Source organism: Malania oleifera, chromosome 10 (genome assembly GCF_029873635.1).
Source record: "Malania oleifera isolate guangnan ecotype guangnan chromosome 10, ASM2987363v1, whole genome shotgun sequence".
NCBI lineage: Eukaryota > Viridiplantae > Streptophyta > Magnoliopsida > Santalales > Ximeniaceae > Malania > Malania oleifera.
The window spans coordinates 39,822,442-39,850,365 of record NC_080426.1 but is presented as its reverse complement, the minus strand read 5'-3'; the positions used below and the strand labels follow the sequence as shown (position 1 = coordinate 39,850,365).

Genomic DNA, 27,924 nt, shown 5'->3' with positions numbered 1-27,924 from the left:
TCCAACTAGAAATCGAGGAATATGTGTATATCAACAATGGTTAGAGGATGTGCATATTATGACAGTATTTGTGCTAGTTTGTTTTTATTCTTACATATTTGCATGATTTAGATAAATGATGTGCCAAATACCAGACACTTCCCAAGAAACCAGACATGGCCTGGATCTACTTTCTCTTATAGGATATACAGCTTCAGTTCCTAGAAGTAAACAATGATAACTTCTATACAATTATGCTAGACATAAAATAAGCTGAAAGCTAGATACATGTGTACTGTGTGATTACAAATATGTGGCTGTGAGGATACTAGTTCCCCTTGTGGAGTATGCAGTGTTGATTTCTGGAAACCATATTTGCCATGCAGTGTTAAATTCAGGAGAAACCTGAAAGCAAAGGGAAAAGAAGTGTCAATTACAGAGGAGAAACTGTCAAAATAAAATTCAGAGAAAGTAATAAACATGCGGATCACTAAGAGAAATGGTAGAAATGACATCAGGACCTGTTTGGTTAAGGTTTCGGATATAGTTTTATGTACCCGGAAATGCAAAATAAAAAATTCACAAAATTCGCACCAGCTGTTTTTAAAAAACCATTCTCAGAAACATATCCAGAAATGCCCACAAAAAATACAGGCTCTTTAGGAAATGATATTGAAGTGTTTTTAGTGTTTCCAAATACAGTTTTCCAGAAGTAATGAAGACACAGATATGGGGTATAACCCATTTTTAATAAAAAAAACTGAACCAATTTTTTAATAATAATAATGATGAGAATAATTATTATTATTATTTGTTTATGAACAAACTGTCATTTGGATCAACCTTAACCATATGCAGTTCCAATCCTTTGTTTTAAGAAACAAATTTGGAAACAGTTAACTAAACCTGTTTTTTAGTATATAAAATACATAATATAATCTCTTGTTTTCATTTTCAGAAATGAAAATATAGAAACTTGACTTTGAAACTTAACCAAACCAGCCCTTAATTTTTTTTCAAACCATAAGAAAACAGAAAATATTGGATTTACATAGTGAAGATACACTCCAATTTAATTAGGATCTGGGTACTACATAAGCAGCATGACCAACAACTAAATAATCTCCATGGATATCCTCTGCAAGGCATGTGTTTCTTACCTGCAGATTTTTAGCAACTTTCAATTATTTTTCATAGGAAGACTGGATGCATGAAGAAAAGGTGAAAATAAGAAAATATCACTAAGATGAAAATTTTATGACCTATCATCCAAGAATCTGAATGACCAACCAAATGTGAGCACACTCGCATACACATGAAAAGAGGGACCGAGAATTTAATGAGGACATGAATTTTATCCATTCAAACATGAAGAAAGAAAACAGTTAACCCTGTAAATGACTTCATGACCTTATCTCAAAGAGGTGAATATATAAATTCATGCATGCATTAATATACGACTTGCAAACCGACTAGCTCAATTTTTTGAAGGAGCTGCAATTTGTTTGATGAAAAACAACAGGCCAGTTTTGGGAAATCAAATGAAAATGAGAAAGAAGTGTAACTTGACTAAACTATAGATGACTGTCAAGAATATTCAAAATTTAACAGTAGGTTAGTACTCCTGCATTAATAGGAATGGCCTCCCAACAAAAAAACCGAAATGTTTCATCAGTTAAAGTGGTATCTCAAATAAAGTCTACAAAAAACAAACAATTACTGCATTGACAAAATGCAACTAACAGGGTTGAATTCACATGAACCACAAAAAAAAGTTCCACATATTGATCCGTGGCATCCGCCATACCTCATGCCCATTCAAACTTGTCTAAGTTCATGGCACCCATTCCACCCTTCATGGAGGGGAACAAATGTTTTCAGTTTTTTTCTTTTTGATAATAGTTGAGATGTTCCTGTAATAATAATAGTAATAATAATAACATAATGGTTGAGAGGCTAAAATTCTCATGGAGAATAGCCATTCGATTTGTAGCTCATCCAAAAAGGTGTTCATTCAATGGATTTGGGTGGATTCATGAACCAAGATGGACAGGTGCAGCAAGAAGCAAGAACCATAATCTTTAATCAGAAAAATGTCATATGCTATCCCTTTACAGGTTTGTAGGCACATGCATATAGTTAAATATCTTGCGCTGTTTTAGTACCCAAGAAATCCCTCCTTGAGAAGGGGGAAAAAGGCAATTTGATTGGGCAAGGTGCCATAGAGGCTAGGGTCCTAGCTGGGCTTGTATCTGAGGAGAATTTAAAACTTTCCATTATGTGACGTAGGAATCATATGGATTTAACCACTAGCTGGTCCATTGTGATCCATTGTGCAAACATAACACCCTAAAGTCAACCATTTGTCCATTATCCATTGGCCTTGTCCACATGGTATTATAATTTTTCTTTGGCAATAGTAAAGATAATATTTCTCCAAAACATGTCGACATTGAGAAAATCAACATCAACACATTGTTAGGACCTCAATTGTGAACAGGTATATCAAAGAGTTTCTTTCTAATATTATGGGAAAAAACGTCTCAATTTGACAAATCCTTGCAAGCATGAAGCATATTTGGAGACCTTGGTGAAAAGCTCTGATAAAGTAATCAAATTACATGCAAACAGCACTCAATGGATATATAGGTCAGACCTACATTGGTGGGACATGCAGAGATCATTAAGGATCTATTGGTTTCCTTTTTTCTGGATCTAAGGATTAACAGAACTATTACTAGCTAAGTAATATAGTCGGGGCTGATTTTGCTTTAATACTGGACAGGAGAAATAAAAGTGATCTGGACTCATTTAGATTTTCTTGAGGTCATTTTCTTGCAAAAATACTGATGCAAGGGTTTTACTGGGTTCTCAGTGCAGCCAAAATTAGACTCAATTCTTAAAGAACGGAGGTCACATACCCTTCCAAACAATTTACAGACTCCTTTTTTCCAATGAAACCTCTCTGGTTTCTCTTCCTATGAGTTTTACCACCTATATAAGAAAAAGAAAGATGGCAACTTCATGAGATGAAATCTTACAAGAAACACATTTGAAACCACAGCATCTTTTCCAACGCCATGAAGGATACAAAATTAAGGTAATGCAACAACTTGATGAGATGAAATCTTACACGAAACAGCAAATGTAGCCCAACATAGAAATAGAAATTCATTCAATTAGTTCAGTGAAATAATTGGTTATTGAATGAAGTAAACTTACAATAACAATTAAGCTGCCATTGCATAAATTGCCCCTTCACTCTCTCCAACTGTAAGGAGCACGATCAACAATTAAATAGTCTCCCCTGACATCCTTTGCAACTCGAATCTCTTCATCAAGGTACACAGACTCAAACCTGTAGAGACCAGATGCATTTCACCATCCTTGATATCAGTTGCCAGAAAACAGAACCAAAAACACAAGGGGGAAACAATCATTGGAGTGTGGATCAAATTTGGGTCTATTTGCACGTTGCTGAAGTACTGGTTGAATGATGCTCAAACTATCAGTTTATAGATAGAGTTATAGAAACAGTGAGCTAAAATCCAATTTTTGCTAAAGAATGATCAACTGATGCTGGGGTCCAAACTGACTGTCATTGGTGTTAAGTATAGTCAACCTGAGAGAGATAGAAGGCTGTTTGTAGGAGAGAGGAGAGAAAAAGAACTTACATCTCATTCTCTAACCAAGGTATTCGTGCTAGTGAGACAACAATGTCCCAACTTGTTACAAATATAACTCACTTTAGAACATGCCCACCCCCAAAAAATAAATAAATAAATAAAGTTCTGGTGAATTAATTTGATAAATAATAAGCAGACTTGACAAGTGCTGTAAGAGTTAAATTCCACATCAATTTTTCCCAAAGTAAAAATCAACCTCAATATGTTCTGTCATCTCATTGAAAATTGGATTAAGTGTAATATGAATACTTATCACCCATCAACACCCTAGCTCTTCCAACATCTGCTTCAACCACTCACAAGTAGTTTGCCCCATGGCTCTAAACTCTGACCCATGATACAATCCAGCTACAAAAGTTAGCCTTCTACTTTTCCATAACACAAAGTTACCTCTCACAAATACATATGACCTCCAATTGGATGGAGATCAAGCCCTTTAATGTCTATATATCCCTCAATCTAAATATAACCGTGATTCTAATGCAGTAAGCCATAAGAGTCCCATGACCTATCTTCAAGCAAGGTCTTAGATCTCCATGAAATCATCAAAACTTCCATTTTCCACCACCTTCAAAATCAAAATGGCAGTCAATTTTACATCTTACAAAATTCTCGTCAAAATCTGAAAATTGTCAAAATCACAGAATTTCAACAAAATTGTCGCCTTGACTATGAGACAAAAGTTCCTTGAAAATTTGAGATTCAAAACCCAAGCTGAAATTTCTGCTTCTCTTTATTGAAAATAAATATTACAAGAAGGATCTAAATGATAGCTTTCAAATTTTTGAAATTTTATGCAAAATTTAACTTAGATATTAGCTACAGCACTTTATTTTATTTTTTATCCCTAAACTAGTTGTATTTTCATAATATTAATTTTAAATTTCATTTATATAAATTGAGTATGAATATGTTGAATATGATATTTTTATTTGCATAATAATTAATTTTAAATTCATTTGTATAAATTGAGTATGAATATGTTTAACATGATTATTACATAACAGTTATTGCACCTTATGCGTCACATACCTGTCACTGAGGTATTTGATTTATAATATTTGTCCAGAACTTGCATTATTATGTTTAATAACAGTTTCTTTGAAAAAATTCCATGTTTTTCTATAAATTTCCATCATTTTCTAAAATTGAAATCAACATTAGAACTTCCATTGAAATTTTCATTCTTCTGACCTCAAATTTCAGTTGAAACAGAAATTTAAAACCTTCCCTTGACATGTCAGAATGCACAAAATAGCATCGTAATGCCTAGCTCATGGAGCCTCCTGAGTTGACAAAGAATACTCATATAATAGGCAACATCAGGACTAATAGCAGTCAAATAGTTCAACTTCCCAACCAATCATCTATTGATTCTTGGATCAATCAATTCCACCTCACCCCGCCCCCCCACACCCAAAAAAAAAAAAAAAACCAACCTACACTCAGTTTGGTGTTAATTGAAAGTTAGAAGCAAAGTGTCATGGTCCCATATCGGATGTGTACTAGGGAGATCTTGAGCTTATAAGGAGGGTTTGGGCTCCAACTATGCGAGGCGCCTTTTATAGGACAAATCTGTGAGGCCAAAGGGCCAAAGCAGACAATAATTCACTGGAGTTGGGTCTAGGACATTACATTTGGTATTAGAACTACCCTAGAGGTACTATCATGTAGGTGGATCCTACACAAAGGTGTAAGCCACTCTGTTGAGGGCGTCAAAGATCGAACGGGAGAGCCTGTACTAGGGAGATCTTGGACTTATAAGGATGGTTTGGACTCCAACTATGTGAGGCACCTTTTATAGGACAAATCCATGAGACTAGTGGGCCAAAGCAGACAATACCTCACCATAGTTGGGCCCAAGACCATTACATTTGGTATCAGAGCTACCCAAGGGTACTATCATATGGGTAGATCCTATAGAGAGGTGTAACCCACTCTGACGAGGGCATCAGAGATCGGACAGGAGATTCTGTCACAGTCCCACATCAGATGTGTACTAGAGAGATCTTGGACTTATAAGGATGGTTTGGACTCCAACTATGGGAGGCTCCTTTTATAGGACAAATCCATGAGGCCAACGGGTCAAAGCGTACGTTACCTCATCGAAGTTGGGTCTAGGACCGTTACAAAAAGGCTAATGGATTAAAAAGCTAATTGTAGCAAAAAGTGGCCCAAATAATCAAACAAAAGCTATATTTTCCACAAAAAAAAATTATAAAATAATGTAACTCCATAGACTTGGGAGTAGCCTTTCGCAACAAGACGAGCCTTCAGCCAATCAACTGTACCATCAAGATAAACTTTGATTGTGTACACACATCAGCAACCACCAACAAACTCCAAAAATTTATACCCAAAGGTGGTTTTTTTGGTTTGATCAATTTTCTATGGTATTCTATTCTGAACCAATTTTTCAAATTTTGAGCATACAAACTGTGCCAAACTGAACACTTGAGAAAAAACCTAATAGGACCATTCATTTCTTTTTGCTTGGTTTGGGCTAAAGCTGTATGGACCTAAAAAGGGTATGAGCATTACAGCGTAGATATGAAAAATAAGCGTAGATATGAGAAAGAAAAGAGAGAAAGCCAACAAAATACAAATAAAATTATTCATCCTTTACATTAGTGAAACTTCTGTATTTGAACATTCAGTTAGCTATTACCATGTCCATCATGGTTATGAATTCATCTTAGGCTGGCAAATATTTAAAGTTTAAACTGTTGTAAATCTAAAATAAATTGAAGATTCAATAAAATAAAATAAAAAAATACAGCACTTCCGCATGTTTGGTTTGTAAAACAGAATAGGTTGGAAAGGAATGAAATGAAAATTTGCTTGGCTCCATGATGAAATCAAGTGAGAAATTTGATTTCATCCCTCCCGATTCCATTCCCTTCCAACATACCAAACACCCAGTTAGGATTAGAGATGGAGAAGAGAAGAAAACGAGAAAGCCCAACAGCAGTTTTCCTGGAGCATACATATAGTTCCAGGTCTGCCCTCTTGTATACTAACAACCAAAAAAAAACTCGAGGACAAAAATATCCCAACACATACAACGTATTTACTAAAATAATATATTTTCTTCTAATAATCCGCAAGATGGAGGTGTACAAATATCACCTAACCCCATCTTGTTGCAACTTTTACACAAGGCAGCCTTAAATAAGGCTTCATCAAAACATCGCCTAACTAATCTGCAAATTTCACAAAAGGAATCTTCATGACCTTCTTCAACACAACATCCCTAACAAAATGACCACCAACTTCAATGTGCTTTGTCCTCCCAAAAAACACTAGATTTCTAGCAACATGAATGACAGCTTGATTATTACAAAACATACCAATTGGTTTTGTAACCAAGATTTTATCCTGATATAAGATACTTCAACCACATAAACTCCCTTAAGCCATAGGTCCATATTTTGCTTTAGCACTAGATCTTGCTATAGTTTGTGTCTTGCCATGTCAGGTAACAAGATTATCTCCCACAAATGTATAGTATCCAACAATGGACCTTCAATCAACGACAAAGTCAGCCAACTTACCCATGATCTCATAGTTTCAATTACATGCATATATATCAAACCTTTACCAGGAGAGCCTTGATACAGAAAAATCCTACAAACAGCCTTCGAGAATGGTTGTTTCAGATTTTCCACAAACCGACTCACCTGAACATAACAAAGGATATGTCAGGTCTAGTTATAATTAAGTTCATCAACTTGCCAACAAACAACCTATATTGAATTTTGTCTTCAAAGTCTAGACCAACCTGCCTAGACAACATGTTGGGATCCACACGAGTATCAACTGGCCTAGCTCCCCAGAGTACGTGCCTCACTTCCCAAGTCCAAGTTATATTTTTACTAAGATAGATTCAATCCTTACCCAAACTATGAAATTACAATAGCAAGAAAGTAACACAAAGTACTCAACTCCTCGATTTGAAGTTTTGCTTGAAGCCATTGCTTGGAATTTGCAATCCCACTCTAGTCACCACCAATGATAATGTGTCATGAACACAAACTACTACAAATACAATACTTTTCTCTTTGGTTTTTGTGAACAAAGAGCGAGATCCAAATGCAAAGACCACCACATTAAATTTGTCAAACTAGGCTCGATAAGATTTCTTTAGACTATAAATGGCCTTATGCAACCTTCATTACCATCCTTCCCCGTGGCAACTTACCCGGGAGGTTGCTTCATGTATATCTCTTTCTAGAAATATCCATACAATAAGGAATTTTTCACATCCAAATAGTATAAGAGCCAATCAAATTCACTGGCAATGAGATCAATATACAATCAGAATTTAGTCGAGCAATAAAAGAGAAGGTATCAAAATAATCAATACCAAATGCTTGGGTGTACTATGTGGCAAGATATTTGATGTTGTAGACCCAAAACACCTAAGCAACTCCATATTAAGAGGAAGATCCAACAAGTCTCATGTCCCTCAAATGGTCAAGGCATCCATTTTTCTACATCCATTGCATGCCCCAACCCATCGTTAGCAAGTGCTTCAACATGTGAGGAAGGCATAGGAACAAACAACGACAACAACAACAAGCCTTAAGCCCCATTAGATGGGGTCAGCTACATGAATCCCTTTTTGCCAATTCATCCGAACAAGGGTATTTTCCTCCACTAGCTTAAGAGCTATTATGACCTTTTTCATTATTTCATTACAAGTTATTTTAGGTTTACCCAAACACTTTTTAATGCTAAAAATAACTAGCTCACTCCTCATAGGTACACTGCTTGGCCTACATTTCAAGTACCCAAACCATCTAAAACTGCCCCTCCCTTCTCTGGTCTATGACCAATGCTATGCCTAGTTTACTGCAAATATGTTCAGTCCTTAATTTATCTAATAGCGATATACCACTCATCCACCATAACATTCGCATTTTGGCGATTTTTATTGTTTGTGCATGTTGTTTCTTAGTTGTCTAACATTCTGATCCATAGAGCATGGCTAGCTTTATAGCCGTCTTATAAAGCTTTTCTTTTAATTTTAAGGGTATTTTAAGATCACACAACACACTTAAAGCACTCCTCTATTTTACTCGACCTACTTTAACTCTATGTATTACATCCTCTTTAATCTCCCATTTCGCTTGCATAATAGATCCAAGATATCAAATCTGCTAGTGCTACTAATTTCTTGATTATCAAGTTTAATCTTTTCTCCAATATTCCTCTTTACGTTACTGAAATTACATTTTATATATTCTATCTTATTTCTACTTATCCTAAAACTTTTATACTCTAAAAGCATAGTTCTAAGTTCTTACTTAGATTTCACACACTCCTACTTTCATCAATCAAGACAATATCATCTACAAACAACATACACCAAGGGATCTCCTTTTGGGTATTCCTAGTGAGTTCATCATCACTAAAGCAAAATATAATGGCTTAAAGTAGAACCTTTATGCGCACATATTATAATTGGAAATTTTCTAGACTCTCCTCCTATAGTCCTAATGCTAGTCATTACTCTATCATACATATCCTTAATAACCATAATATATCTATTGAATAGTCCCTTCTTTTCTAAAACCCACCAAAGAAGTTTCCTAGGTACTCTATCATAGGCTTTCTCTAGGTCAATAAAAACCATATGTAAGTCCCTCTTCTTTTTCCTAAACTTTTCCATTTATCTTCTTAAATAATAAATAATTTCTATTGTCGATCTCGCAAGCATAAAACCAAATTAACTCTCTAACACCCTCATTTCTACCCTTATTCTTTATTCAATTAACCTTCCCCATAATTTCATCATATGACTCATAATCTTAATTCTGCGATAGTTATTACAATTTTGAATATCACCTTTGCTTTTGTATAAAGGTATTAACGTGCTTTTTCTCCATTCCTCCTAAATTTTCTTGGTTTTTATAGTAGTGTTGAATAAATTAGTTAACCATATACTTCCTTTATAACCTAAAGATTTCCAAACTTCAATTAGGATGTTATCTAGTCCTATAGATTTCTCACTTTTCATCTTTTTTAAAGCCATAGTAACTTTAGTGACTCTAATTTTGCAAATAAATCTCCAATTTTTAGTATTTTCCTTATTTATCACTTCCAAGTTCAAGCTTTTAATTTGATTTTCATTAAACAACTTATTAAAGTATCTTTGCTGCCTCTCTTTTATGTCTTCTACTTTTGCAAAGGCATTATCATTCTCATCCTTTATACATTTTACATTACCTAAATACGTGCACTTTCTTTCTCTAGCTCTAGCAAGTTTATACATATCTCTTTCTCGTTTTGCATCTAGTCTAGTATATAAGTATCATAAGCTCTATGTTTAGATAAGATAAAAGAATACATGGGACTAGGAAGGTGAATGGCTGAAACATAATGAGTGATTAGGTAAGTAACTACGGATTTATGAGTACATGTTCATGTACTTTTGGATCAGTGGCACACTCATTTGGATCATCCATCTCTTCAAAAACTACATCAAATTTTTCCCATGTTCAAGTCTTTTTCTCGGTTTGAGTGTTCTGTGTCAACTAGGAAAGCATGTTCAAACATCTTTTCTATCTATAATTTAGTTTTAGATAAAATGTTGGAATTGGTGTATTCCCAAGAGGGGGGGATGAATTGGGTATTTAAAACTTCCACCTAGGTTTAGTCCAAAGTTCACAACCAGTATTGCACAAACCTAGGGCCTTTCTATAAATTCATAAACCCAATCAATCTCAATAGTAAAACATAAACATTTAAGTGCTAAAATTTAAATTGCAAAAATTAAAAGTAGGCACAAGAAATGTTATTGAGCTTCGGCCAAAACTACCTACGTCCTCGCCTCAAGCTCACAAGTAAGACGATTCCACTAAGGGCTCACTTAACAGGTGGAGCGGCACCTAATAGAACACATTAATAGGATGTTGCACCTAGTTCTCTTAACCGGGTCTGAACCAGTCCAGGACTTTTACCAGGGCAAGTCTCCCTCTTCAGGCCCACGCCTGGAATACAACAAATAATAAAATTTGTGTACAACCAAATATGCTTCTTACACTAAGCAGATGTGTACCAATATGCTCAAACAAATAATGCACTCACATATGATAGGATATTAAGCTCAAGTGAGATTTTGTTAACCAATGTGTTAACTCTCAACAGAATGTATATCAATGTGTGTATGTGAGAGTGAGGCTTTTGATGTCAAGCCAATATGCTTGTAATGTGATTAATCACAAGCTCTCTATCACCCTAACAAAATATCACAATAATATTTTCCAAATGTAAAGCACAAAAGATAATAGGTTTTAAGCTTGCTAAAGATATTAATGTGAAAGCACAAAGCAAGCTTATGAATCTTGCAATGAGGATGCAAGATCTTAAGCCAAGTAATAGGTTTTCCCAATCAAATATTTATGAATGAAATATTATGGGAAAAACCTTAAGCAACTCTCCAAAAATCAATGCACAATCAAACATGAATAAGGGAGAGTGTGAGCTCGTATAATGAGTATGTAAAAACAATCTCACTCAAAATAAATGACTAATGAATATAAGGAGTGGATTTTGGCAATGGATTTGGAGAGATATGGGAGTATAAATGATTTTTGGCCAAAAAGATTTTCAGAGAAATTTGGCTAATCTCAAAACCCTAATCCACTCTTAATTTTTCAAATGCTCTATATATAAAGATGAGAAAAATTATAATAGTTGGGGACACGCTGGGTATTTTAGAAAAAGATTAATTGAGTTTAATTAAAAATAACCCAGTTTACTCGGTAAAATTTTGACAACCCGAAAAGATCGGTCGACCATTTTTAAGGTTCGGTCGACCATCTCACTAAGTTTGGTCGACCAGGGGATTTTTGAACTATAGGTTCGGTCGACCGTCCAAAGGTGATTCTGAACCCTCCGAGGTTCGGTCGACCAGACTAAGTTCGGTTGACCGAATTTCATATACTTCGGTCGACCAAGTCCTTTTGAACCTAGAGGTTCAGTTGACCAGGGCGTTGAGACTTCCCACGTGTCTGTTTGGTCGACCAAGGCGTTGGTGTACATTTTAGGATGGTCGACCAAGTGGTCAACATTTTGACCCCAGAGAGGTTCGGTCGACCGAAGGGTTTCTGTGTGTTGGGGTTCGGTCGACCGAACACACCAACATTGTCCATTTATTTTCTAACTCCCCTTTTAAAGATACCCCACATACTTGATAATTCTAAGTTATAGGGACTTTTTCATGCAAAACTTTGGGTCCTATGGTCAGTCTAGGGTCATTTTTTAGCTAACCCTAAAAATCTGGCGTCGGTCAACCGATTCCTAAGGTCAACTATGGTCTTGAGTTTATAGTCTCTACCATGCATGATATGCAGATTATTACAAACCTTCGAAATTAATAATATTACAAACCCAGAATGAAATATAAATTACAAGACATAAACATGTTGGGTCTTCATTTTCTTCAAGTCCATGTGCATCATGCAATACTGCTAATTTATCTTGCACAAAAACTAGATCACACATAAGATCCTTGTGTTCGTCAGCATCAAAACCAGAGATCGGACTCAAAAAGTCAACATTAAATCATTGTTTTCTTTTAATCATTTAGATATTTAGGGTCCATGTAGAGTCAATAATTTGACTAGTCATCATTATTTTGTGTCCTTTGTGGATGATTTTTTACGAATGACCTGAATCTATTTGCTAAAATCCATGTTTGAATTTTTTTAACGTATTCACTCAATTCTACCAAGAAATAAAAACTCGATTTGGCATTGGTATTCAAAAATTTTAATCTGATAATGCACTTGAATTTGTTCAAAATGAACTTCAATCTTTTTGCTTGTCCAAAGGAATAATTCATCAAACATCATGCATAAAAATTCCTCAACAAAATGAAGTAGTTGAAAGGAAAAATTGACATTTAATTGACATAGCACGTCCTTCACATGCATGTTCCTAAAACCTTTTGGACTGATGCACTTCTTGCAACTTGTTTTTTGCTTAACAAGATGCCCTCCAATTTTCTAGGAGGACAAATTCCCTTTTCTATCGTGTACCTGATCCATGTTCTTTATTGTGCCTCATGTCTGTGGGTGCATGTTTTGTTCATGTTCCGCATACAAACAAGGACAAGTTCTCTCCTCGTGGTAATAAGTGTGTCTTTGTTGGGTACTCAAGAACTCAAAAAAGTTATATATGTTATGATTCCCACATTAATAGGAAATATGTTAGTGTTGATGTCATTTTTTTAAGACGACGCCTTATTTCTCTAGTGCAAGGTCCTTATTGGATGAATCTATTTGAGTCAACTAATGATTTATGACCCCCCCCCCCCCCAGGGCTTGTGTTGATCCTCCTATCCATACTATTATCCCTCTCCAAAAATCTTCTACTCTTCAAAGTCCAGCAGTTACTGATCCATAGAAACAATTGAGGGTTTCTGAATGACAGAAAGTAGGCACAAACATAATTACCAACATGCAACCATCCCTCCCGCCCATCACTTTTTCAACTTCTGGTTTTGAAGATCCCCCAATGTGACTTGGATTTGCCCAATGATCGCCAAAAAGGTACTTGAATATGTACTTAGTAGTCCTTAGTTGTTTATCCTATTGCTCATTATGTTTAAGTTCTTCACCTTCCAAGTCATATGTGTTCTCTTGCCTTATCTATCTCCTCTATTTCTATACCCCTTTGTCACATATTGAAGCCCTCGCTAACCTTAGGTGGAAGCATGTAATGGATGTCAAAATGGATGCCTTAACCACTTGAGGGACATGGGACTTGAAGGATCTTCCTCCTGGTAAGGAGTTGGTTAGGCGTCGTTGGGTCTACACCATCAAATATCTTCCTAACGACTCCATTGGACAACTTAAGGCTTGATTGTTTGCCAAGGGATACGCTCAAATACTTAAATATTGATTATTTTGAGAACTTCTCTCATGTTGCTCGACTAAATTTTGTCTGCATATTGATCTTGTTGGCAGTTAATTTTGATTGGCCATATAGCAATTGGATGTGAAGAATGCCTATATGGGGATACGTAGGAAAAGGTATATATGGAGCAACCTCTGAGGTATGTTGCTTAAGGGTAGTGCCAGACCCTTATGTAGTTTGACATTGTCGAGGCACACGGCATGGGCAAACCATGTGCCAAGGCAACAGCATAAGATGATCTATCATGGGTTGTCTTTATACTTACTGGTTGGTTAAATCTATGTTGCTAAAGGAGGAGCACATAGATGTGAAATTTCTCACTTCACATGGTCCGGGATGGACATGATTGTGGCCATGGTCCTTGACCAGGTTGCTTACAGTGGTTGCGGTTAACATGGTTGGATGGTTAACTTGGCTACATCAACTGCCTCAGTGACATTTGCTGCTGTTAGGACATAGAAAGTCACGGTCAAGGGGAAACCATGCTAGACACAAATGTTGACTCATGGGAGCATTTAGTGTCAATGTCAATTGCTTTCAACGTTGACATGTTGACTAGACAGGGCAATTACTTGGCATTTTAACCTTATATGGCTGGTAGACAAACTTGGTTAGTGGGTAAATTTGTGGGTTGACATCTGAGCATGTTTCTAATCGTTTACTTGTAAGCATAACTTGTTTTAGCCTTGTTGAAAATTGCTGGTTACATCCAGCACAACCTACATAGTTAGTTGTGCCTTCCTACACATGTTACAGTGTATTTCCTTGCCTTTGGATAAGAGAAAAGGTTGGGAGGTGTTGCTCGTGTAAATATTATTGCCTTGTGAATGTTGTTTAAACTGCTATATACTTGCAAGACTTAACCAGCAAATTTTTGTGTGTGACATTGGCTTAACCAAGTCTCACTTGGTGCTATCACAGCGTCAAGTTGTGTGTTGTGAACTTAGACCCTGTGATTGGTAGGATGGTAAAGTATATAGGCTACATAAGGCCATTTATGGTCTTAAGCAGTCTTCTCAAGCCTAGTTTGACAAGTTAGTCTGGTAGTCACTACATTTGGCTTTATCCAGTGCTACTTTGACAATTTGGACTTTGTCCATAAAAAGAGACAGGAGCTTGTAGTTTATGTTGATGATATCATCATTACTAGCAGTGACCGAAGCAGGATTGTAGATGTTAAGCAGTGACTTCAAGCTAAATTTCAAAACAAAGACTTGGGTACTCTGAGCTACTTTATTGGTATTGAAATTGTGCGGTGTAGGAAAGGTTGAATCTATATGAACGAAAATATACCTTGGATTTGCTAAAAGAGACAGGTTTGTTGGGAGCTAAACCAATCAATACTCCTGTGGACCCTAACATGAAGTTGTTTAGGAATGTCAGACTAAACATTGAAGATAAACATCGATATACCAGTTGATTGGTAAGCTGATCAACTTGACTGTCACTCGACCTAACATATCTTTTGCAGTGGGAGCAATGAGTCAATTTATGGAAAATCCCAAGCAACCACATCGAGATGTTTTTTGTAGGAATCTGCAGTATCTTAAAGGCTCTCCCGGTAAATGGTTGATACATAAATGTAATAAAAATTGAGAGATCAAGGGATATTCTGATGCAGATTGAGTTGGCACTATTGATGATCGAAAGTCTACTACTGGATATTGTACGTTTGTGGGAGGTAATCTTGTTACCTAGCGTAGCAATTGCAAGAAACAAGCTACTATAGCAAGATCTAGTGATGAAGCAGAATATCAAGCTATGGCTCAGAGTATGAGAGAGCTTATGTGGCTGGAATCTCTTATGAGAGAGATGGGGTTCTTGGTAACGAAACCGATAGATATGTTTTGTGATAATCAAGCTGCCATTTATATCACTAGCAAACCAGTATTTCATGAGAGGACAAAACACATTGAAGTTAACTGTCATTTTGTGAGGAATGTTGTGTTAAAGAAGGTAGTGAGGAACTTGTTTTTGAAATTTGTGGATCAATTAGGCGATGTTTTCACAAAGCCTTTATTTAAGCCCACCTTGTCTAATGGTTGTAACAAGATAGGGTTAGGTGATATTTACACACCTCCAGCTTGAGGGGGAGTGTTAGAAGAACATATATTATTTTAGTAATTAGGTTGTGTGAGTGGGGGTATTTTTTGTCCTTAAAGTTTTTTTTAATATTAATAAATAAGTAGGTAGACCTGGGGCTGTTTGTAACACTGTAGGAGAACTGCTGACTGTTCTCTTTTTCATCCTCTTCTTCTCGTCATCTCAAACCCTAAGTGCTGTATTTTCTTCTTTTATTCTTCAATTTATTGCAGATTCACAACAGTGTGCATAGCACTCCCAAATCATTAGGAGGCATGCAATGTCATGATATACAGTTTTTCAAGGCATTACTAGCTAAGCAGGCCGGGCGGGTTGCCATGTCTGACAATTCACCAACTTCTGAAATCATCAGACTAAAATATTATCAGTGTCAAGATATTGTTCAAGTTTCACCCTGGATGATGAGATATTGATTGTAGGCCTCAATCAAGCTGGGAGATGCTCAATTCATGGTCACGATAAAGCTTTGACATTGTGGGGGTTCTAGATGCAAAGGCTGTGGTGACTCAAATAGGGCTGGGATAAGGGAGATTACAGTGATTGCTGGTGGTGTGGTGTGACAGCAGCAATGACCGACAGACGTGTCTAGTACCAATGGGTACAGAAAACAGAACACGTCGAAAAAAAAAATACAAGGATGGAATCCTAAAACTCAAATCTTAAATTCCACAAAATTCCAAGCCAACCATTCATCATGAATACAACCATATGCATAGAGAGACCTAAAATCTACTTTCTGAAATGAAAAGAAATATGCTATCCTGAAATAAATAACTGAAAACAAATTAAAAACTAATCAACTAAAACCTCCTATAGATTTCTTGAAGAGTATGGCTTCCACATTAGATGACCTCCCCATGTCGTGCCGCTACTGACTCTATCAATGTGTCTCTTAAGTGATTAATGATTGTAATTGAAGCACTTCATTGTTGTCAATTGATTTTTGGAGTAAGCCAAAGCTGAGCCAAGTACAATGTATTTGCTTTGTGTGTGCTTTTCCTTGTGCTCTCTTGTAAAAAGTTTTTTGACAGCTGAGCAAAATAAAAACACAACAGCAATTTCCTCCACTTGGCAGCACTTCTTAGGTTGGAAGAGCATTAGTTATTGTTCAAACCTCATTAAATCAGAAATTCGAAGGCATGTTTAGACAGCTGTGCAAAATCAAAACAAAACAATAATTCCCTCCACCTGGCAGCACTTCTTACGGCTCGTTTGGTTCGGCAGAATAGTTATTCCTTAGAATAGATAGAATTTTGAAAATCAAGGGAATAGTCATTCCTTGTATATTCCTAATTATTTCATTCAACATGTAGTAAGAAATGAATAGGCATCCCCATGATGAAATTTGGGAATAGGTATTCCTTGTATGTTCCTTATTATGGACTCATAAAATGTTTCACATTGTTATTTGCTTTACAATAACAACATAATTTCTTGTATAATTAATTGTAACTAACCTACTAAAACTAATCTATTCTTGGGAATAGGCATTCTGCAAAACAAACATAACCTTAGGGTTGGAAGAGCATTAGTTATTGTTCAAACCTCAATAAATCAGACATTCAAAAGCATCTCCAGGCCATACTATGATCACTGTTTCCTTCTTCTCACAAGTATTGGGCCTGCAATCAAACTATCCAGACTGTCCACATATGAGTTTGTCTTTTCCCAATTTAAATAGGTTCATTTGCATACTTACATTAGCACTTGGGACTCTGGCCTTACTCGTTCTACTTTTCTAAATGAAGCGGCAGATCGCTGGATTCTAGCTGAAGTACCTACATCTCTACAGATGACAATTTAGTCTGGGGGGCCAGTGTGGATGGCTCTTATACCCCACAGAAAGGCTACAAATATCATTTTCCTACTATCCAAGCACCCGTTGGTTTTCATCATCATCCTCTATACCATTGGTGGCCTGGACACATTTTGACAACAGCCGCTGCCTAAAATTAAAGCGTTTCTCCGGAAGCTATTTATGGGAAACTTGTCAACACAATAAGAATTGCATCATTGTCATATAATCAATAATTCCTTGAGCCTGATATGTCTCCACCATAAGGACACAATAGATCATTTGTTCTGGTATTGTGAATGAGCTAAAGCCTTTGCATCTAATTTATCACTTAAACCTACATTTCTGCGCAACAGTCTCTGGTTTCATAGTTAATTCAGTTCATGCCAGGAATCCATGAACCAGAATACATATATTGCTGAGTATTCACTATTCAATGGCATATCTGAAAGCATCAGAACGAGTGCTGCTTTGAGTCACAGCCTCCTAATCCTTGGGGCTGTTATAGCAACAACTAAAAAAAATGATCAATTTGGGTTCTTTTTTTCCTCTATCTTGTCAGCTGCTTCTGTCTCACCAGTTCTCTCCATCACCAATATCCTCTATATGTCGATGCATCTACTATATTTCTCCACATTGCTGTCGAGCAGAGAAAAATATTGCAACAAATGGGATAGTGGTGATTGCTCGTTCTAGTAATGGCGTCATAGTTTTTTTTTCACTCATATCAGTATAGTACACCATGCTACAGTCTTACACATGCTCATCAATGCCATGTTTTTATCCCAGTACTCAGAAATCCTGGATTTACTACGCTTCATCTCTCCCAGCAGAACGCTCAGTTTCGCATGTTATTGCTAACAACACAGCTACTCCTCTTGCACTGCATATGCTTGCAATGGGAACTCCAGCGCCTGTGTTCTTTATTAACTTGCACTACTATTCAAGCTACATCACAGATCTCAACCAATTCATGTCACTGCTGGGCAATTATGGCTGCAAACCAAGGTGAATGACTGCAAACCAAGATTTTCACCTTTGGCATCCTACTACACTGCATTGACTGAAATTGTTATATCCTACTTTATGGTTTTGTACATTCTATTTTCATACTAATCTACTGTCTCCTAACTTTTTCCATGTTAAAAAATCCTTTTTTATAACACAGCCGCCAAAAATAAAATTTCAAGATAGTTTTTTTCCTGACAAGTTGCTGGTGGAAATCCCATTGGAATGAGTATATAACAAATGAAAATACAAACTTCACCAGGAGCGACAGCAAAATTGATAAATTTGAATATATAATTTTCCTTTTGAAACAAATCAGAAAAGCAAGTCACAAACAATACCCCCACTCCCAGGGCACAAAAAAAAAAAATATTTTAGATGTCAAAATCATGTTCCCAAAGTATTGGCTAAAGGTTTACGCTAGCTTTCAGCAACCTAATAGTTATCATGTCCCTCCTATGATTTTTGGACTAATCGTAAAGAGATATAGGAATCCAAACATTGATAGATGGAATTTCACATAGAACATTTAAATATTTCATTTCTTTTAAAATAAAAAAGTAACTTTTCAATATTATTAGATATATTCAATAAATATGTTTAATGGGACTCACATTTTCGCCATTTTTTCATCTTTCATAAACCAATCATAGAATTGAAATTTCCCATCCTAATTATTAACCACTGTTGGCTCTAGAACAATCTGTGCCCCTCTTGTGTACCCATCGGTGCAAGAAGGAGAGAGAGATAGATCTGCCATTATGGTGATTGTCCATTTCATCCAAATATATTTTACATTATCCAAGAAGTTATGCAGGATACTTATGTTAAATTGACATTTTTATATTCATACATACTACACACATAAAACCAATTAATTAATATCTTACACAGACATCACAATTCTAAATATGTAGTCCGTTAGAAAGGCATAATTAAGCAATTTAAATATGTCATTTCAAGGGAACCTGTAACACCACAATGGTCAAATTGATATCCAGAAGCAACTTCCAATTTTCCTGCATCATCATGAATACTAAGCAGTCTAAGCCTGACTTTCCCACATGGATCACACAAGTTCAAGAAAAATGAATACAGACTTTCTCTAGGTAAAGCAAGAAGTGGAGGAGTGAAAGGAAAGTGAGAAAAAGAAAAGGGATGGCACATGCATTTACTATGCAGCCAATTGGAATATTCCTAATAACCACTAGAGAGGCCTGTGTTTTTGCCAAGCATAGAGAAGCATGCATATTACATTTGCATATTAGAGGCACATTTCCATGGACCAAAATAAAATCCAACTTCACAAAAAAAAGAAAAAAATATATATATAAACAAACAAACAAATAAACAATTCCTGAATGTGGGCATTTGATTACAAAAAAGACTACGGAGATGAGGACAAAGTCGAACACTAACCATCCCTGCCCAAATGGAGGCAGCGGAAACTCCCAATTCTTCCCTCGTAAAACGGCACTTGTAAATCTAAAACAATAAATTAATTAATTAACAAACAAATAAAAATCAATAGAACAAAAAGATGTACAAATGTAATTAAAAAGCAATTAGAAAAATGAAGTAGGTAAGTAGTGAGTGTTAGAGGTTATATATGTCTTTTAGTATTATTATTGAGTGTATTAGTATGCTAATTAGTGAGAGTTAGTAACGGCATTATTGTCATTAGAATGCATTCAAATTTGTATAATAAATAGAGGGAGAGACCTATCTTCAAGTTAGATCATTCTTTTTTAATCAAATCTTAACATGGTATCAGAGCATGATCCTATCTAAACCCTATTTCCCTTAGTCATCGTCAGAAAACACTATTCCCACGGCTGTTCTTCCCGAATCCACTCCCAACCCATAGTAAATCACAAAACCAACCATATAACCATAGTTAAACCCCCACCCCCCGATGACCCACCCCACAAAACCCCATCGCTGGAGGACCCCCCACGCACCCACACACGCCAGCCAAATGCCGGCAGGGCTGGCCCCATGCGTCAGCCTGTGAGAGCAGTCCGGCCATTTTTTTTCTTTTTTGCCATGCTCCGATTCCTTCTTTAGACTATATTATCAAGCTGTTAGGCCAGTTTTTTGCTCAAAAATTCAACCTTTTTCGACCATGCACTCGCGATATTCCGTTAATTTCTGTTCAGGGTTTGTGAAAGCTCCCTTGTGAGTTTTTTGGAGCCGTGGCAGCGTTCATATGTTCAGTTGTGAGGCTGTGGCAGTGCTATATCCATCAATGAGTTGTTCACCTTGTCCGTGGTTGCGTCAGTGCTTCACATGGTTTGTAATTGTTCCGATTATTGATTGTTCTTCTTGTTTATGGTGTGATTTTTATTTGTGAGTGCTGTGGCAGTGCTATATCCATTGGTGAGTTGTTCACCTCATCTGTCGTTGTGTCAGTGCTTCACATAGGTTGTGATTGTCCTGATTAGTTTTGATTGTTCTTCTTGTTCTTGGAGTGATTGCTGATTTGTGAGTATTAGGATGGACTCAATGAATCCCAAAAATTTGTTTCCTGCATCATTGTCACAAATAACAACTCAAAAGTTGGATGGAAAGAACCATGTTCAATGGTTTAAATCTATTCGGATTTATTTAGCAGGATTAGGGAAATCTGATCACTTACTCCAATATGAGTCTTTTGATGAGCAGAGAAAAGGCGTGTGGGTCCACGAAGATGCCTTGATTGTTTCCCTCTTATGGAATTCGATGGAGCCACAGATTGCACGGATGTATATGCATCTAGATATGTGCAAGGAGATTATGTCAAACTTCTTTACTCTAGTAATATTACACGTATGTATGATTTATCCCAGGAGTACTTTTAGTTACAACAAGGAGATAAGAGTCTTGCAGAATATTTTGGAGAGATGAGATGAGGAGCTTAACGTTGTGCAACCTATAACTGTCGATGTTCATGAGATGCACAAGCAGAGGGAGCAGATGACAGTTCTTCATGTTCTAGCAGGCTTGAAACCCGAGTTTGAGGCAGTTTTGTCCCAAATACTCATTATTGTCAAGCACTCGAGCTACCATCATTTGCTGATGTTTATTCTCGTGTCCTTCATGCTTCCTTTAGCAAGCATTCTCCTATTCTTGCATTTGGCTCTGAGAGGACAGCCTTTGCTACACAAAGTGATTCTAGTTCTCTACCAAACAACTGCAAAAGTTATCGCGGTGGTTCGAGTAGTTGTAGTGGTAGAGATGGACGAGGCAGAGGTACTCCTCGCAAGTGCACTCATTGTGGATGGAATAATCATAGTATTGAGCAATGTTGGGATTTTCATGGCAGACTTTCACATGTTGCCAATGCAGCCACCACTGACTTCACACCTTTGGGGGCAGCCAATGCAGCCACCCCCGACTCCTCACCTTTGGGATTGAGTGGGGGGCAACGTACTGTCTCTATGATAGAGGAGGAGTATTCCAAGTTCAAGCGTCACAGCAAGCTTCTCTTCCCATTGCATCTTTTGCCCAATCAGGTAAGCACACAGTATGCATGTCATCCAGTACTTCTCGTCCTAGTCCTTGGGTCATAGACTCCACTGCCACTGATCATATCATAGGTATACCTAGCTTTTCCCCACTCTTCAATATCCTGCAAATTTACCTTGTGTTACTCTTGCTGATGAATCCACTACTGTAGTCAAGGGAATTGGGACTATAAATCTCACTTCTTCTATTTCTCTTCCTTCGGTTTTATATATTCCCAAATTTCCTTTCAATCTTATGTCCGTTAGAAAAATTACTAAATCCATGAATTGTTCAGTGACATTCTTCCCTGATTCTATGGTTGTTCAAGATTCAACGATGAGGAAGACAATTGGCAGAGGGCGTGAAGCTGGTGAACTCTATCACTTTGAGCTGCTATCTCTTCTACCGCCTACACTACTGCTGCCACACCTTTCTAAATTCTTTGTCGCTTGGGTCATCCTTCATTTGAAAAGTTAAGAAGTCTTGTTCCTAGTTTGTGTTCTATGTCTAGTCTCGATTGTGAGTCTTGTCAGTTAGGAAAGCACCATCGTGTTTTTTTTGCTTCCCAAGTCAATAAACAGGCTGCAAGCCCTTTTATGTTAGTTCATTTAGATGCATGGGGTCCTAGTAGGGTCATGTCCAAGTTGGATTTTTGGTACTTTGCAACCTTTGTGGATGATTATTCAAGAATGATAAGTTTATATTTAATAAGGATTTTTTTGAGTTATTTCATGTATTTTGTGCCTTTTGTTATGAAAAAAAGACTTAATTTGGTTTGGCCAGTTCAAATACTTCGAAGTAATAATGCTAAAGATTTTTTTACTGCATAATTCACTACTTATATGACTCAGTTTGGTATTCTTCATCAATCATCCCATGCGCACACTCCTCAACAAAATAGGGTTGCAGAGCAGAAAAATAGATATCTTCTTGAAATCACTCACACTTTACGTTAACAAATGCATGTACCTAAAGTGTTTTGGAGTGATGTTATACTTACTGCTTGTTATCTGATCAACAGAATGTCATCCTCTGTTCTTAGAGGTAAAATTCCCTACTCCATTCTTATCCCTAATTCACCTTTATTTTCTCTTCCTCCTCGTATATTTGGGTGTGAGTCCTTAGTTCATCAACTAACTTCTTGGGTGGATAAGTTGGATCCTCATGCTATAAAATGTGTCTTTTTGGGCTACTCGTATACTCAAAAAGGGTATCGTTGTTATAGTCCTATTTTGCATCGCTTCTTTGTTTCTACCGATGTTACCTTCTTTGAGTCTACACCTTACGACACCCAATCATGGAATGCTTATTAGCTCAATGACTCAATGAGTCTCTTCCTTTGCCTAATCTTCCAAATTCTACATCACTATCCTCGCTCAACCAACCATCTAAGTCTCCATATAGTTCGAGTCCTTCTCATCACTTTGATCATCCTAATTTGTAGGTGTATTCACAACGGAGGCTCCAAGGAAAAGAGTCCCCTCTAGCTTCTACTACCACGCCTTTGGTTTCCTCGTTTGATGATTATACTTCCCATGATGTTGATTGTAAGCATCCGGAAATAATAATAATAAATTTGGTTTGGTACAAGACCAAACTGTCGACAGTTTCAGGGAGCTTAGGGAAACCGTCGATGGTTTCAGACAACCAAGAACCTATATGTAAGGACATGGAAAAATTGGTTTGGTATGAGACCAAATCGTCAACGGTTTCAAGAAAACCGTCGACGATTTCAAGCGGCCGAGGGTCTTTAAGTGGGGAGGTCTTATATTTTTTTTTAAAAACACTCTCATCTTTCTCTCTTTTTTTTAGGGTTTTAGGCTTTCTCTCTCTCCCCTCTCACTCTCACTCGTATGTCTCCCTCTCACTCTCCGATCGTCTCTCTCCCCTCTCGGCTTGCCGGCTTCTCTCTCCTCGACAAGGGTTAAGGAAGCTAGGGTTCGTTTCAGGAAACATAGCAGGCATATCTTCGGGAATAGGTAAGGGAAATAGATTATGTCAGTCAATTTTGGAATTTGAACCGATTAAATTTGATTATATGTGAGTATATGAATACAGGGATATTATATCAAATTTTCTAAATGAATCGGGCATATGAAATTAGTGATTTTGATTTATTAAACATGTATTTGGGAAGAAATAAAGTGAGTAGGGTTGATCATCTCCTTTTTCTGGGAAATGTATATATTTTGAGTTAAATTAAAACTATAAAGGTGATTATACCCTTATTTTCAGCAAAACATACCGAGTATATTATGACATGTTTTGTTCGGCAGTTTATTAAAATGTGATTTAACACTCAAATCGTAATGGCATGAGAGTATTTCATTTATTGTCTGATTAAAGCCTATTAAGATTTTTGTGGTAATATACTATGAACGATATGGTGATGTACTGATTTCTTGAATGGTTGAGAATAGTGTGCATGTTGTGAATTTGACGGTTTTATACTGATCCTAGGGATTGTGGGGAAATTGTGGAAAAGCTATTGCAAATCATATGTTGAAAAAAATGAGATCATTTTATCTGTTTTATTATGTAAATTGCAATATATGGTTTAAAAACTCTGATGGACCAGGTGTGATGAAAGCTCGGTACCATAGCTTGTAAAATTACCAGTGCAACCACACTGTTGTGGAAGTGTAGGTGGTGAAAAGTCAATTTGGCCTGAGAAGGGTTGTGTACCCTCCTGAGTCCGGACCAGGATGCGGTAGACAAATCGTACTTGCAGACAATTACTTGACTTAGCTTGGTGGTAGGCCAGCCAAGACTAAGTCCAGTCTTTGGACCGCACAACCCATCATGGGGGTTAAACATGTCGTTAGTCCAAAAAGGGGAGTTCTTCTATGCATATTTGTGAATTATGTAAATGGGGCTATTATTAAGCTGGAGTTATTATCTGAAGAAAAATGTGTATTTTTAATTATATAGGTGTGAGTTACAGTTTTATAAATGCAGTTGTATTTAAAGTTAAATTAATGGAGGTTTTCTACTCACACTAAAACTCATGTTAGTCACACACTGATAATAATCTATTCCGTCTTACTGAAAAGTGTTTCACCCAAATAATTATTTCACATTTCAGGAAAACAGGAAATCAAGCTTAATGAGCTTCAGGGCGGGGTTTAGATAGTATAGTTAGAGTAAGTGTTTGTAAAATACTGAATTAAGTATGTTCCTATATATCTTGGGTTGTAATATTGTTATTTCGAGATACTTATATGTTTGTGATGGTTTAGTACTCTGGTATAGTATATGAGGCTTATTTTATTTCCGTTGCTTATTTTAAATTGAGTTTTGGAAAGGCGTACCCTGGACCCCATTAGGATTCGGGTCATTACATTTGTGGTATCAGATAACTTATTTCTAAGTGGCCCTCTGGACCCCACCGGGTTCGGGGCATCACATTGATCCTCTTGTTGTTGTTCAAAAAGGTAAATGCACATTTACTCAACACCCCATTTCCAACAATGTTTGTTATAACTCCTTATCACCCTCCTATTATTGTTTTGTCACTGCTTTGTCATCTATTACCCTTCCTAAATCTGTTTCAGAAGCCTTAACCCATTCAGGGTAGAGAGATGCTATGGTTGAAGAGATGAATGCTTTACATGACAATGGTACTTAGGACTTGGTACCTCTTCCTCCTGACAAGACTGTGGTTGGTTGTTGCTAGGCTTACACAGTGAAAGTCAACCTTGATGATTCTATGGCTCATCTAAAGGTTCGTCTTGTTGCTAAGGGATACACTCAGGTGTATGGACTAAATTATTCTGATACTTTTTCTCCGGTTGTCAAACTTACATTAGTACATATGTTCATCTCCCTGGCTACTACTTGTAACTAGCCTTTACATCAATTAGATGTAAAAAATGTCTTCTTACATGGTGACCTTGAGGAGGAGGTTTATATGGAGCAACCACCTGGGTTTAAAAGGTTTTATATGGTTTAAAACAGTCTCCTAGAGCATGGTTTGGAGTGTTGCGGTACTTGAGTTTGGTCTCCGATGATGTGCTGTGGATCATTCCGTGTTTTATCATCACACTTCATCGGGTAGGATCCTTCTTATTGTTTATATGGATGATATTGTTATTACAGGTGATGATAATAAAGGTATTCAAAGTCTCAAGCTTTTTCTACAAACTACGTTTCAAACCCAAGATTTGGGACCATTAAAATACTTATTGGGTATAGAAGTATTGAAATCTTGTATCAGAATTGTTGTGTCATAAAGGAAGTACATTCTTGATCTGTTAGATGAAACTGGCTTGTTAGGATCTAAACCGGTTGACACACCCATGGATCCTAACAGCAAGTTATTACCGAATATGGGTGATTTGCTACCTAATGCTGGAAAGTTGAATTATCTGATAATTACTAGATCGAACATATCTTTTGCCACAAATGTTGAGTCAATTTCTAGATTCTCTGAGGACAAGTCATTGGGACGCAGTAATTCATATCTTGAGATATCTCAAAGGTGGTGCACCTTGGAGAGGTCTTTTAGATCGTGATCAGGGTCGCACTTATATCCATGGATATACAGATGCAGATAGGACTAGACCACCTTCCGATCGGAGATCCACCACCAGGTACTATATCTTGGTTTGTGGTAATTTGGTTTCTTGGAAGTAAAAAACAAACTCTAGTGGCAAGGTCAAGTGCTGAATTAGAATATAGAGTATGGCTCACACTACTTGCGAACTTGTCTGGTTGAAGAGCATGTTGGAAGAATTGGGTTTTCCACATTCTCAGCCTATGAAATTGATGTGTGATAATCAAACTGCTCTTCGTATTGCCTCCAACCCAGTTTTTCATGAGCGAACAAAACACATTGAAGTTGATTGCCACTTTGTTTAGGAGAAACTTGTGCAGAAGCTTATTACAATCACTTATGTGAAGTCAGGCATGCAGCTTGTTGATTTGTTTACCAAAGCGTTGGGGGGTGCTCGTGTTAGATTCAATTGTAACGAGTTAGGAGCTTATGACACTTATGCTCCAACTTGAGGGTGAGTGTTAGAGGTTACATGTCTTTTAGTATTATTGTTATTGAGAGTGCTAGTATATTAATTAGTGAGAGATAGTAAGGGAATTATTATCATTAGAATATATTTAAATTTATATTATAAATAGAGGGAGAGACCTATCGTTAGGAAATTCATTTTTAAGTAGTGAGTCTAAAAAGAAAAAAAAATAAATAAACTTCATCCATAGTTTACCTAAAATTCACCCTCTGTGGCGATGCAATTTCAATGTTGGATCGAACAAAGAAAACCCCATCTGGAGGAAACGTGATTACGTTGTGTAGAACACATTTCCCTGCATCTATAACCTGCAAAACATCACCCGCTTGAGTACCAAAAAATGGCGCCTTCTCAATTATGAAGAGCTGCTCTTTCTCCGTTGTCCAGAGCAACCTCCACGTCCCTGAAAGCGTCGCTCCGGTTGTGATTGTGTCACTGCCTAAAACAGCAATCTCTTCGATCGCTTCAATGATCTTCGAGCGCTTTTCAGGGCTTTTCAGGGTTTTGACGCCTCGTTGTTCGTCTGAGACGAGTGTTAGGAGGTTTTGCTTCGCTGAGAGGGATTGGTCAGCTAAGGAAGAGCGGATGAGCGTAGATGTTCGACGCTGAAGAGGCTTCAGAGAGATGGGTTTAGGGCTTTGGAGGAAGAACTGGGGCAGGAGGGAGAAGAAGAGATTGGTAGGATGGAGACAGCGTGTCGCCATGGGTGAGAGACCAGGATGACGGAGTTCAGGGGTAGGTTATATATGATTTAACGGCTTCTCCGCGAGCTGAAAAATGGCGGGCGACGGTTGAGAATGGTGTGGAAGGGGTGAGCAAACGTTAACCATTTCCACGGATCGACGGAATAAGGGATATTAACCGGATTTTGCCTACGAAATTACTTATTCTGGTAATTTAGTTAACTGAATTTAAT

At 37.0% G+C, this 27,924-nt stretch overlaps 1 protein-coding gene across 4 annotated transcripts; it reads right to left on the bottom strand.

Moving 5' to 3' along the window:
* On the bottom strand, positions 1-27,867 carry LOC131166966 (probable plastid-lipid-associated protein 11, chloroplastic). Of its 4 annotated transcripts, XR_009139918.1 has the most exons (5): positions 27,204-27,803; positions 19,918-19,983; positions 19,467-19,517; positions 3,202-3,337; positions 1,035-1,139 (listed from the first exon to the last, which is right to left on the bottom strand). XR_009139918.1 is itself a non-coding variant. In XM_058125663.1 (4 exons), the coding sequence occupies exons 1-3, from the start codon at positions 27,710-27,712 to the stop codon at positions 3,238-3,240; spliced, it is 675 nt and encodes a 224-aa protein (XP_057981646.1). In that variant the 5' UTR covers positions 27,713-27,803; the 3' UTR covers positions 1,035-1,139; positions 3,202-3,237. The 4 variants fall into 4 exon arrangements, 3 of the variants coding, with proteins under 3 accessions (XP_057981645.1, XP_057981646.1, XP_057981647.1); XM_058125663.1 differs by lacking the exon at positions 19,467-19,517; XM_058125662.1 differs by lacking the exons at positions 1,035-1,139; positions 3,202-3,337; positions 19,467-19,517 and adding an exon at positions 1-384 and having other exon boundaries at positions 27,204-27,867.
* Positions 27,868-27,924: the final 57 nt, after the last annotated feature.

Bases quoted from the DNA above. Each gene is read 5' to 3' on its own strand.
- LOC131166966 (XM_058125662.1), bottom strand. From the start codon at position 27,712: ATGGCGACACGCTGTCTCCATCCTACCAATCTCTTCTTCTCCCTCCTG. The intron at 19,984-27,203 runs GTAAACTATGGA...TTATTGTTTTAG, and splicing joins CCACAGAGGGTGAATTTTAG to ATTTACAAGTGCCGTTTTAC. The intron at 385-19,917 runs GTTAGTGTTCGA...CTTTGCTTTCAG, and splicing joins CCTCCATTTGGGCAGGGATG to GTTTCTCCTGAATTTAACAC.